This window comes from Enhydra lutris, unplaced genomic scaffold (genome assembly GCF_002288905.1).
Source record: "Enhydra lutris kenyoni isolate GAN:26980312 unplaced genomic scaffold, ASM228890v2 scaffoldscaffold13, whole genome shotgun sequence".
NCBI lineage: Eukaryota > Metazoa > Chordata > Mammalia > Carnivora > Mustelidae > Enhydra > Enhydra lutris.
This window is the reverse complement of record NW_019154097.1, coordinates 51,268,527-51,282,716: the sequence shown is the minus strand read 5'-3', so window position 1 is coordinate 51,282,716 and position 14,190 is coordinate 51,268,527. Positions and strand designations below refer to the sequence as shown.

Genomic DNA, 14,190 nt, shown 5'->3' with positions numbered 1-14,190 from the left:
CACAAATAGGTTAAAAGTAAAAAGATGGAAAAAGATATACCATGCTAACATTAATCATAAGAAAATTGGGAAAAAATCATAAGAAAATTGGAGGGGCTCCATTTATATCAAAGTAGATTTCAGAACAAAGCATATTTGGGATAAAGAGCGTTATCTCATCAATTATGAATAGGTCATTTCATAAGGTCATCACAATAGTCTTACGTGACAGAGCTTCAAAACACAAGGCAAAACTGATAAAAAACAAATTACAAATATATCTCAACAGATCGCTCTCAAAATTTGATAGGACAAGTGGACAGAAAAGCAGTAAGGACAAAGAAGACAGCCTCAACGAAACGACAACTACCTGGGTAGTTAGTTACAGAATTAACCACAAAGAACCTGACTATCATCGGCATTTACAGAAACTCCAAACAACAGAGCAGACCACACATCCTTATGAAGTACACATGGGACATTTACCAAACCAGCCCATGTTCTGGTGCATAACACAAGTCTCAAGTTTAAAAGGATTCAAACAATAAAAAATAGACTCTGACCACAAGAGAATTAAATTAGAAATCAGTAACAGGACAATTTCTGGAAAGCCCTCAGAACATTTGGCAACTAAACAACACACCTCTAAATAATCACAAGGGCAATTAGAAAGTATTTGGACCTGAATAAAAATGAGTATGTGAAATACTGAAAAGTCTGGAATACAAGTAAAGCAGCATTCCAAGGGAAATTTATGGCATTAAACAAAATGGAAAAGAAAATCTCAAATTAAATGACCTACACTTCCCATTTAAGAAACTAGAATAGGGCACATTAAATCCAAAGTAGGCAGGAGAAAAAGAGTGGTAAAAAGAAGAAACATCAGTAAAACAGAAAACAAAATAACAATGACACCAAGAGCTGATTTTCTGAGAAGATCAATGATAAGATGAATAAAAAGGGATAACAGAACATTATGAACAACTTTATGCTGGTACATTCGACATGGAAGACAAATTCCTTGAGAGACACAAACTACCAAAGTGCTCTGATGAAAAAATGGATAACCTGAAGAGGCCTAGATCTATTAAAGAAATTAAATATGTTAAAATATATATATATATATATAATAATATATATATATATAAATATATATTAAAACACATACACACCTTGGGGAAAAAAAAAAAAAGAAATTAAATATGTAGTTAAAAACCTACCCATGAGAAAACTTCAAGGGCCAGATGGCTTCACTGAAATCTACCAAACATTTAAGTAAGATAGAACACCAATTCTACAAAAAGTCTTCCAGGAAATAGAAGAAAATAATCCCAACATCATTCCCACCATAGTTCATGACGACACCATGAACCCTGATGCCAAAATCAGAAAAAGGCATAAGGAACTATAAACTAATATTCGTCATCAACGTAAAATTTTTAAAATTCTTAGCAAATCCAATGATACATGGAAATTATAATGCATCATAACCAGGCTGGGCTCATCTCTGGAATGCAAATTTGGCTTAGCATTCAAGTAAACACTCGGCAGGGTGAAAGGCACCTAGGAAAACTCTCCAGCTAACAATGTACGTAAAAGTGAAAGACTAGGGGAGCCTGGGTGGCTCAATGGGTTAAAGCCTCTGCCTTCGACTCAGGTCATGATCCCAGGGTCCTGGGATGGAGCCCCACATTGGGCTCTCTGCTCAGCAGGGAGCCTGCTTTCCTTCCTCTCTCTCTCTGCCTGTCTCTCTGCCTAATTGTGATCTCTGTCTGTCAAATAAATAAATAAAATCTTTAAAAAAAAAAAAAGTGAAAGACTAAAATGCCTTCCCCCTCAGGTGAAGGAAACGCAGCTGTCATATCTACTTCTACCGCATCCATCCAACACTAGAATGGAGGTCCTGGCCAGAGTGTCACAGCAAGAAATAGCATGCAGACTGGAAATGAAGAAGTAAAACTGTCCTTATGTACAGATCACATGACTGACTCCATATAAAATCTTAAGAAATCTTCAAAATAAAAAAAAAAACAAAAAAACTACCAGAATTAATAAATTTACTAAGATTGCAGGATACAAGATCAATATCCAAAAATCAGTTGCATTTTTATAGCCCAGCAACAAACAATTAGAAATTTCAAATTCAAAAATATTACCATTTATGATAGCTTTCAAAGACAGGAAATACTCAGAAATAAATCTGATAAAAAATGTGCACAATATGAGAACTTTGAGAATTAAGCAATACTACAAAGAAAAACTAAAGAGAACCTAAATAACTGGAGATGTGTACCTTGTTTGGGGGACAGAAAACAACACTTTAGATATCATCCCAAATTAATTCATAGATTCAACACTATACCAATCAAAATTCTAGCAAGCTTTTTCGTAGATGTTGACAAACTGAGTCCAACATTCACTTGGAAATGCCAAAGACCAAGAATGGCCAAAACAACTTTGAAAAAGGACAGAAACACTGGAGGACTTTCCTGATTTTAAAAACTTTTTAATGTATAGGAATCAAGACGCTGTGTTACAGTGTCAAGATAGACCATGGATCAGTGCAACAGAACAGAGTCCAGAAACAGATCCATATGATATGGTCAATTGATTTTTGACAAAGAAACAAAGTCAATTCAGTGGAGAAAGGACTATCTTTGAACAAACGGAGCGGGATCAACTGGATACCCACACTGAAAAATCTGACCTTCAATTCACTCTTCACACCACACATAAAAATGAACTCAAGGGGCGCCTGGGTGGCTCAGTGGGTTAAAGCCTCTGCCTTCAGCTCAGGTCATGATCCCAGGGTCCTGGGATCGAGCCCCACATCAGGCTCTCTGCTCAGCAGGAAGCCTGCTTCCTCCTCTCTCTGCCTGCCTCTCTGCCTACTTGTGATCTCTGTCTGTCAAATAAATAAATAAAATCTTAAAAAAAAAAAAAAGAACTCAAAATGGATCATGGACCAATATAAAAGCTACAACTATAAAACTTCTAAAAGAATATAGAGAAAATCTTCATGACTTCTGGTGAAGCAAAGATTTCTTTTTCTTTTCTTTTCTTTCTTTTTTTTGAAAGATTTTACCCATTCTTGGGGCGCCTGGGTGGCTGAGTGAGTTAAGCCTCTGCCTTCAGCTCAGGTCATGATCTTAGGGTCCTGGGATTGAGCCCCACATCAGGCTCTCTGCTCAGGGGAGAGCCTGATTCTCCCTCTTACTCTGCCTATTGCTCCCCAGCTTGTGCTCTCTCTCCCCTCTTTCTGTGAAATAAATAAAAGCTTTTAAAAAAAAGTAATAACATGGAATTCTTCAAAACTAAAAACATGCTCTTCAAAAAACAGTGTGAAAAGAATATTCTTCCCAGACTGGAAGATAATATTTGCAAATTACATATCCAATAAAGGTCTTGTACCCAGAATATATAAAAACTCTCAAAACTAAACAAGAACACTACCCAATTTTAAATCAAGCAAAAGCTTTGAACAGGCACTTTAGCCAAGAGAGTATACAGATGGCAATTAACCACATGGAAAAATGTTCAACATCATTACTCATTAGGGAACTGCAAATTAAAACCACAGTGGGGTAGTACTTGCTATACCACACACCTACTAGAATGGCTAAGTTGGAAAGACTGACCACACCAAACATATGGTGAGATACGGAACAAATGGAACTTTCAGTCACTTCTGCTGGGAATGTAAAATACCAGAATCCCTCTGCAAAACAGACTGGAAGTTTACCTTAAACTTTACACACATGTATTACAAGACCAAGCCATTCCACTCTTAAGTAATTACCCAAAAGAATACATGTCCTTACAAAGACCTGTTTATAAACACATATATAAAAATGATCATAGTAGCTTCATCTATGATGGCCCCAAATGAGAAAAACCCAAATGTCCATCAATAGATGGGTGAATGGAGAAACAAAATGTGGTATATTCATACAATGGAATACTACTTAACAGTAAAAACTAACTATTGAGGGACACCTGAGTGGCTCAGTTGGTTAAGCCACTGCCTTCAGCTCAGGTCATGATCCCAGGATCCTGGGATCGAATCCCGTATTGGGCTCCTTACTCGGCAGGGAGCCTGCTTCTCTTCGCCTCTGCCTGCTTGTGCATGCTCGCGCACGCACTCTCTCTCTCTCTCTGACAAATAAATAAATAAAATCTTAAAAAACAAAAACAAAAAACTAACTACTGATACATGCAACATGGAATAATGTTAAAATAAATGCACTAAGTCAAAGAAGCCAGGCAATATAAGAATATATGCCTGTATAATCCCACTATATGACATTCTAAAAAATACAAACTAATCTATAGTAGACAGAAAGCACACCAGTTGTTGTCTGGGGTGGAGGAGATGAAGGGCAAGAGGGGTAGAAGGAAGTGGTTTCAAAGGACCACTGGAAAACTTTGGGGGAGATGAATACATTCATTACCTTAATTGTGGTAGTAGTTTCATGGGAGTACACAAATGTCAAAATGCATCAAACATACATTTTAAGTATGTGCAATTTATTATATATCAATTATACCTCAATAAAGCTAAGGGAAATATACCTGTTATGTACATATATAAAATCGCACATATAATAAAGAGACCTAACTTATATATAAATGATTATGCCTTGATATAGCTAAATGAAGGAAAAATAGAAAGTACAAAAGCCTCAAACAGCATAGAAGATAGATACCTAATTCTGGGCACCTGGAGCTTCTGAATTTTTGTGTTGGTCCCTTCTCTCACAGCCCAGGTGCCAGTACTGCGTTTTCACCCACACCCTACTTACATTAAGCACAAAAGGGATAGGAAGGCTTTCTGTGGGGAATGAATTATGAACTTAGGGGGGAAATGAAGGCAAACAAATGTTCATTATGTAATGTAAAAGCCCTTGGCATACCAAACACCTCAGACAGTGAGATTCTAGGTGATTTTCCTTTGGTTTCTTTAAATTTTTCTGTACTTTCCAAATTCTTTACAAGCATTATTTTGCTCTTTGGTGGGCAAGGGGGTACGGGACAGTTTTAAAAGATCCAGTTTTAATTTCTCCATTAAGTAAAGAACTATTCAAGAAGAAGCCTAAGGAGTTTTCACCCTGATAATTAATGAAAATGAACACACACACAACACACACACACACACACACACACACACACACACACACCCCTCAGTGTTACTGTAGATCAAAGAACAGGGAGATTTCATTTATAAGGATGAAGGATACTTACAATATATTTAGAAGCTCAAACCTCAAAAATTAGATGCATTCTGAATTTCACTAGTCAACCACTGAGCTGGCTGTCACCTATTAAAGACATATTTTAACTGATTTCCTGGCCTTTAGGTTGAAAAGGGAGCTCACACACACTCAAAAGAAAGTCCTATATGAATTTTCAGGTCGGAGGCCATAACAAGAGGTTCCTCTCCACTAAGACTTATAAGCCTGCAAATGAATCAAGAGCTGGAAGCAGGAGAGACAGGATTTCTTAACTCTGCTTGTCCCAAGCTGTTGGCGGCAGATACTTCTGTCACATTTTTTTAGCAAGTGTATAGAAAGCCAGCAGGGGGTTCAGAAATGCCAAATGCTGATAAAATATGTTTCTTTTTCAATAACTTCACAGGTCAAATGAGGTGCAAAATGATTTTTATGCAGCCTGAATACAAATCTTAAGAGCCTTCCTCCATTGTTTCTAAAAGAATAAAGCAATTTCCTAGTGATCATAGAATTCTTGGCTTCATTCTTCACCTTCATTGCAGAGAAAGAAAATGAGAGTAGGGTTAGCACAGAGCACACTACAGAAGTTAACGTAACGCAGAACACTTACATGTCTTGGAGTGTTCATGAGATAGCATGTAATTGGCAAGAGGCGGCGTGTAAGTCAAACACTGCAGTGCTGCGTTGGCAAAACACGTATTGCCCAAATTCTGGAGCCCAGCTCCAACTCTGTGAGTCTGCTGCCACTTGAGACAAATCTTCTCAGATGGGAAAAGAACTTTTTGTGGAGGAGCAATGCCATCACCTAGGGCTAGAAAAATAAACAAGAAATATTTAAAAACAAAGCTTTGCATGCTTTTCAAGCTCAATAAACAGCAACACATCAAACTGAATCTGGTCAAATTAGGTTTTTAGCAGGTAATCAGAAATATAGGGAAGAGGGGCGCCTGGGTGGCTCAGTGGGTTAAGCCGCTGCCTTTAGCTCAGGTCATGATCTCAGGGTCCTGGGACGGAGCCCCGCATCGGGCTCTCTGCTCAGAAGGGAGCCTGCTTCCCCCCCTCTCTCTGCCTGCTTGTGATCTCTGTCAAATAAATAAAATCTTAAAAAAAAAAAAAAAAAAGAACTACAGGGAAGAAAGGGAAATTTTAAAGGACAGATCCTAGAATGTGGGAAATCGAAAAGATCTGGTTTCTTCAGTAAGTAAACTGCAATGACCAAAGGGGGTGTTCAAGGAAACTTAGAGACCCCAACCAAATGCAAAGTACAGACCTTGTCTGAATGTTGACTACAACAAACTGTTAAAAAAATTTTTTTGACAAGTGGACAAATTTTAACATTGACTAGAATTTTAATATAAAGATGCTTAAATTTTTAGAAAAGAGTTTTTTTAGTTATACAAACTAAAATATGTATAGAAGAAATAAAAAATCTTGGATTTACTTTACAATGATGGACAGGGGAGTCCCGGGTGAAGGCATAATCAGCTCTGAGTCGATAAAGCTCACTGATGACTACATGTGAGTTCATTCTAACTACTCTTTCATACCTACTTAAAACTTTTTCAACACAATCTACAGAAAATGCAGGCTGAGCCCACTCCCTAGAACATTTGCTGTGGATGCTTCTACTCAGTACCACCACGCTCACCACCCTCTTCACTGGCACTGCACGTCTAGAGTCCTTATTAGCGGCCAGTCTCAGTCTAAGAGGTGGCAGAGACATGGTCCCCATTTTACCAGAAAGGAAACCGGCTCTGAACTCAGGCTGCTGGACACCACTATCCATGTTCATAAGCATATTTCTATGTTGCCTAAAAAGATGTCTATTTTCAAGACTTATGAACAGATTATTAATGATAGCTATGCTATCTCAGGTGAAGCTCAAAAACAACTTAGGTAGGAAAGTTCAATCATCCATATGAAGACTATCTTTTCAAAAGTTTGCCAGTTCCTTGGTGCTGCTGAGATGAGAAACGCCTTAATGGATGGTTCTCTATTTTAACAGAGAAATTAATAGGTTTAAGTATGCAAAGGTAGGCTTCAGCTCGGTGGGAGCAGAAAGAAAAATTAGGAAAAAAGAAATGAGTGCGCAGAGAATGGGACAAGGGCTCCAAAAAGGGCACGGCAGGGTGATGTGAGTTAAGGCCTGGGAGAGAGAAAGGAACCCCAGCAAGTAACGGGAAGTCGGAGTCAGTGAAAAGAAGTCCTGTGGGAAAGTCTTGGTGGTGAAGGTCTTTAAACTCAATGTGTAACATTCAATTAAATTGTTTATTTTGTGATATAACTTTCCTCCTACCCAAAACACCTTCAGCGAATCACACCACCTGCCACCACACCACAGTATCACATTTACTGTGAGGATGCAAAACAATATGAGGGCCAAATTATTCTAAGCCAAATGACATTCTGAGTAGGAACTAATCTATTTTCTTTGCATTTCAAAGCTTTCAAACCCAAAAATCTCAGAAGTACCAACTAAAGTGTAAATGTTTCATTTAACCGGATGAGTTAACAAAATGTAACCACATTTACACAGCTTTAACAAATGTAACATTTACATTATCTGCTGTCTTTCAAAGACCTTTATTACCACAGTTGATTTTTTTTTTTAAAGATTTTATTTATTTATTTGACAGACAGAGATCACAAGCAGGCAGGGAGGCAGGCAGAGAGAGGAGGAAGCAGGCTCTCCGCAGAGCAGAGAGCCCGATGCGGGGCTCAATCCCTGGATGCTGGGATCATGACCTGAGCCGAAGGCAGAGGCTTTAACCCACCGAGCCACCCAGGCGCCCCACCACAGTTGATTTTAACTGGCGTAAAACCCAAAACCTAAAAAAACAACCCACAGTTGGGTAGAGCCATTTGTCAAAAGGCCATCGTTTTTGTTTTTGTTTATATATATATATATATATATATATATATTTTTTTTTTTTTTTTCTATAATCTTTTGAGAGAGAGAAAATGAGAGAGAGAGAACATGAGATGGGGGAGGGTCAGAGGGAGAAGCAGACTTTCTGCCAAGCAGGGAGCCTGATGCGGGACTCGATCCCTGGTCTCCAGGATTATGACCTAAGCCGAAGACAGTTGCTTAACCCACTGAGCCACCCAGGTGCCCCGTAGTCAATTGTTTTTTAAAAACATCTTCAAGGGGCGCCTGGGTGGCTCAGTGGATTAAAGCAGCTGCCTTCAGCTCAGGTCATGATCTCGGGGTCCCGGGATCGAGCCCCGTCAGGCTCTCTGCTCGGCAGGGAGCCTGCTTCCTGCCTGCCTCTCTGCCTACTTGTGATCTCTCTGTCAAATAAACATGAAATACTAAAAAAAAATCTTCAAGATTTTCAAAGACAGACTTCTACTTAGGGAACTACAGTTAACTGACAAATTAACAAAATGCCCACCTCAAATCTCACCAAGATGAAGTTCATCCCTCAAAAAATTAAGAATAAAAGAAACTACAAATATTTTAGTAATCCACCCTGTTATAACACATGTTAATCATGACCAAGCAGCACAGGAAAATGAAGCCTGTAGGGCAACGTCACTGCTGGTCACTCAGGTGTCAACAGATCTCGCAAAAGACAACACCTCCCAAAACTGCCAACCACGGACAGCATTTACACAAGAGTTTCTTGGAGTGATTCGAACTTTAAAAAGTAGTACCTTGGTCCTTTTGTGGTGATGGTTTTGATTTATCAGGTACAGATGAACTTGAATAAACTACAGCACCAGGTACTGGTCCTAAAGAAAGTGTGTGATTTGAAACATCATTTAGCGAAGACACAGCTCCCCAGCTGGCGGAACCTGCATCCATGTCTCCGGGTGAGACCGCCTCGGAGCTGCCAGGCTGATTCTGATAGGCTGATGGGTCTGAAGATTCAGAAGCTTTGTCAACTATGGTCATTGTTCAACTCTGCAAAAGACAAAACACATGCAGTTGTTTATAAATTCAGAAAAGTAATCTATTTAATCTACCATTAGATGTTGGAAAATTATCCTACCCATATTTAATTACTGTCAAAGAAGTTGCTGTAAAATAAAAACAACCATATTTTTTAACTTTGAAATCATTTCCTTGGAACATTTAGCACTGTGCTCACCTGACATGTCAACAATATTTAATTATAAAACTTTCAATTATAAAAATTTTTGACTGGATGCTGTCATTCTATTCCAAGCCCCCAAACGTCTCATATTTCAGTTTATAATCAGGGACCTCAGTTTCCAATTCTATAACATTTACGAAGAACCCATATACTTTCTTCTCCCTATCACTACTTAAAATTAGAATATGAAACGCACTAATACATCTGACTCAATTTTCAATTCACACAGAATTCATCAGGGAAAAGTCTCAACTACATGAAGAGAAAAATCTAGCTTTAATTTTGAGCTTTAAGTCCAAAATGACTTGTTTGAAATAGATTGTTTAAAAAAAAAAAGGAAGTCTCACATTTGAAAAGTTTTTCTGAAGAGGCTCATTTATTCGGTATATATGATTTTTTAAATGAAGCCCGTGAGACATTACTGATACCAAACTTGAACATAAATACGCGTTAAAAAAGTAATTATAGGGCGCCTGGGTGGCTCAGTGGGTTAAGCCGCTGCCTTCGGCTCAGGTCATGATCCCAGGGTCCTGGGATCGAGTCCCACATCCGGCTCTCTGCTCCGCAGGGAGCCTGCTTCCCTTCCTCTCTCTCTGCCTGCCTCTCTGCCTACTTGTGATCTCTGTCTGTCAAATAAATAAATAAAATTTTAAAAAAAAAAGTAATTATAATTTTCTCTCAGAATCCTATTTTTAAATCTTGGGCTATCACTCTCTCTCAAATGCTTAATTATGAAAATTAAGCATTTTCTGTATGCTGGGCACTGTGTTAATCACTGAACATAGATTAATTTACTTAATTTTCATAACAGACCTATGAGAAATTGCATAGAATCCACAGGGTCTATAAAATGGAGCAATTATAACCCAAACTAGTCAGCAACTGGAACCAGTCACCAGGCCCAATATTCCCAGCAAGAGTTCCTTCTGGCTGCTGACCTAGTCACTGGGGTTCCTTTAGGAATGTAAACTGCCCAGTGAAAACCAAAGCGAATGTGCCACTACTCTATAGATAAGCTTTCCCTCAGGCATGCCCCGACTGCCCCCAGGACAACTTCTCAACACCCAGACTTGGCAGGGCCTGGCCCAGGAACCACTTCCCACACTCCCCAGCTTCCGTTCCTACCTGAGCTCTCTGGGCTCTTCACATGCTGTTCTTTTTCACCTCACACTCTTCCAGCCTTCCACCTCCAGCCAGTCACAATTATCACTTCTCAGTTTAGAATTCATTTCCTCTGGGACGCTTTCCTTGACAACATCCCTCCCCCAAGACCAGGTCAGAACCCATCCGCAGGCTCCCACAGCGCCCTGCCACCGATTTCTATGGTAGCGCTGGGGCACCTACTCCGCAGCCGGTTTCACTTGTTGCTCTCCAGCACACTTGTATCTCTACGCCCGGACCTGGCACACAGAAAGCTGGCCACACATGTGCTGAACAAATGAATGAATCCCGAAGACAGGAAGTAACCAGGGTTTGCTTTTAGCACTGGCTTGTGCTGAGTGATTTATATACAGTATTTCATTTGTATACAGTATCTCATTCCTACTTTAAAGTAGGAACAGCCTTTAAAACTTGCTTTAAAAAATATTCGATACAGGGGCGCCTGAGTGGCTCAGTGTTAAGCGACTGCCTTTGGCTCAGGTCATGATCCCAGGGTCCTGGGATGGAGCCCCACATCGGGCTCCCTGCTCAGCAGGAGGCCTGCTTCTCCCTCTCCCACTGCCCCTGCTTGTATTTATTTCCTCTCTTGCTGTCTCTCTGTCAAATAGATAAATAAAATCTTAGAAAAATAAAAATTAAAAAATATTCAATACAGACAGGTAAGAGAATAAATACCAACATTCGTGTCACCTCAACAAATGTTGTGATAAAGTCTGCTCACAGTAAGGTTCTTTTAAAAGCCACAATTTTGTTGTAATTTTAAATTACAGCATGATTATAGCCCCCTGCCCTGAAAACACAACCTTGAGAATTTTGGGGGGATCTTATGCAGAAATAAAAAAAAGTTGACATTAGATCTTAATAAAATAGGAAAAACAAAACTATTTTAAGTCAATTTAAGATACAGGATCTTCATTCAAGAAGAAAGCTTGAGCTGTTTATCCAAATAAAGTCTGCACCATGAAACACAGGGGAGGTAAGCAAGAATAAGAAAACAAAAGAGAAGGAGGGAGAGAAGAAGGAGCAAAAGGAAGAAGCAAGCCAAAACAGAGACCCCAGGAAAAGTTAATTTGGCCTCATCTACAATAACATTTAACAGCAAAAACCTCAATTTTCCTAGGATAAACATCTCTTCAGGACAATCATTAACAACCAACCAAATAAAACCATTTTAGTTGTTCCATTTGCCGGGGGGGGGGGGGGGGGGGCTTTTAAATAAAAAAAAAAAAAAATTAAGGAAAGCATACAACTCAATCAATAGCCATATAATATTATAATTCTAAGAAAACAAACCAAAACCATCCACTCATCTTCATTTGTATATTTGGCCAATGACTACTTATCCTAAAACCATTGAGGATCAAACTAAATTGCATTGGCTACAGAGATACCCTTTCTACAAGCCAAACATTATATAGGACCTTAGATTCTTAAGTTATATGTTCTTTACTGTTAGTAAAGCTTCTAAACATCCCAGTTATGATTATATTTGGCTTTTAATCAACTACTTCAATGAAAAGTTAAAATTTCTCTCAGCATCTTCTAATGATACACAAAAAGTTACAAAAACATGTTTTAAAAAAATGAGTACATGATTCAAGGCTGGAGGTGTGTGGAGGAATGAGACTAATGGACTTCACAAATGTTTGCTTTAACTGCAATCTTTTATTCAGAAGTCTTAAGATTTTTAGTCCCTTATAGTTCTATCAAATACCAGAATGCATTATTCTTTCTCATTTTAAAAATAAGCATATAGCTGTTTTAAACATTGTGGCACTGCACATAAAGGTACTAGTATCAGTGCCTGTAGAAAAGAAACTGATACACTCTGCTTCTTCATAAACAATGTAATCCACGTTCTTGCAACATTTGTTTAAGTGGAAAACACACAAGCGTAAAAAAGATAAACTTGATTTCAATTATTTTTAAGTAAATAAAACGACTAGCCTTAAACCTTTACAAACCAAACAGTGCGGACTTGATTCAACGATAGGAAAAGAAAGTGAAACTTAGATAAAAACAAATAAGTAAAACTGATTATTCATATCCCCTATGCACTTTGAATGAGCCAAGAGTGAAATTATCTTTAAAATTTAGCACTCTAAAAAATTTTGAGACGCCACAAAAACATATGAGAACCTGTAATACTGTTGCTACCTTGAAAAAGAGGTGTAACTGAACAGTTTCTCAACACGTTTTACTGTTATCTGAGTATATTTACTTTAAATAACTAACGTCTTTTCCCATAAACAAGTAAACGCTAAGGCCTCCCTGAATATAAAAGCGCTATTCAACAAAAGTAATCTCAACTGCATTCATTATAACAAGGTTAAAGTCCTAGATTGTAAAACTTCTGTCCCGTCAAATTTTCATTTCAAACATCTGAAACTGATCACCCTCTCCCCCGACCCCCTCCAGGTAAGTTGGCTCTTCCTGCCCCGAAGATAAAGAACTGGACCGAGGCGCACACGCTTTTGGGGACGCGCCGCCGGGGCCGGCTGGCCCCTCCTCTCCCCCCCCGAGGGTGCCCGCTCCGCCCCAGCGGCCGGCGTGGGGAACCCGGACACTCGGCGGAGGAGCCAGGTGGACGGCCCCGCGAGGGGGACCGGCGTGCCGCGGAGGGGCGGCGGGGTGGGAAAGTTTGTCTCTCTGGGGGGTGCGGTGGGGGTGGGGAGGCGAGCCCCGGGCTCCGAGGGCCGCTTGGGGGCGGGAGGTGGCAGCCACGCGGGGGGCGGCGGGCGGGCCAGGGACGCCGGACTCCGCGGCCGGCGGCCGGCACACGCCCACCGCTGGCAGACCCGTGCGGGCCAGGCCGCCCCGGAGCCGCCCGCCCGGCCCGGCCCACGGGCCGAGGGGGCGGGCTGGGGCCGGGTGGGGGTGGGAGGGCAGTGTCCATGGCAACCAGGGGGGTCTGGCCTCCCCGCGCAGCCCGGCTCTCCCGGCGCCCTACCGCCCCGGCCGCCGCCCCCTCCCCAGCGGCCTGGCCCGGCCGGCGGTAGCGGCGCTGCCACTGGCGCCGCGGGGTCTCGGGCGGCCCGCGGCTGCGGAGGGGGCGGCGGGCGAGGGGCCGCGCCAGTCCCCCGCGGGCCGCGCCGGCTCAGGGGCGGCCCGGCCAGCTGCGGTCGAGGCGAGCGGGGCGCTCCGCGGGCCCCACGCCGGCCAGCGGCGGGCGGGAAGGAGGCGGGAGCTTACCTGACCCGGCTCGGCGCTCGCTCCATCCCCCTCGGCCGCCGCCGCCGCCGCCGCCGCACACAGCCCAGCCGCCCGGCGGGGGACAATGACGTGCCTCCATCCGGGCACCGCCGCCGCCGCCTCCGGGTCAGCAGCGCGCCCGCAGCGCCCCGCCGGGCCGCCAGGGGGCGCGCCAGGGCCGCGCCCGCACGCGCCGCCGCCCAGGGGCCGTCGCACAAGAGGCGCGGCACGCAGCTAACGGGCCGGGCGAGCGCGGGAGGGGCCGTCGTCAAAGCGCCCCGGGCGCAAGCTGGCGCGCGCGTCACTGGAGCGCCGGGGCGCCGCGGAAAGGCCGCGCTGATTGGCGGAGCTGAGCCGCGCGGCGCGGGCCGGGGCGGTCTTTCCTCCAGGCAGTCGGCTGGAGCGGACCGTACGGCGCGCGGCAGCCGCGGGGCCCCGAACCAAGCCCTCGCCGCGCCCGACCGGCCTGCACCGGGACGCGGCGGAACCGGGTCCCTCAAACGGATACGACTCCAGGGAGAGCCTCCCTC

The 14,190-nt window shown here is 42.4% G+C and overlaps 1 protein-coding gene across 1 annotated transcript in view; it reads right to left on the bottom strand.

The window, feature by feature from the left end:
* The window catches only part of LOC111145847 (ubiquitin specific peptidase 42), a 51,505-nt gene extending 37,821 nt beyond the window's left edge, over positions 1–13,684 (bottom strand). Inside the window, exons 1-3 of the mRNA XM_022501116.1 lie at positions 13,661–13,684; positions 8,865–9,114; positions 5,818–6,018 (exon numbers count right to left, since the gene is read on the bottom strand). Coding sequence (XP_022356824.1) covers positions 5,818–6,018; positions 8,865–9,105 — 442 coding nt within the window. The 5' untranslated portion in view covers positions 9,106–9,114; positions 13,661–13,684. The remainder of the gene's footprint in view (positions 1–5,817; positions 6,019–8,864; positions 9,115–13,660) is intronic.
* Between the last annotated feature and the right edge of the window lie 506 nt (positions 13,685–14,190).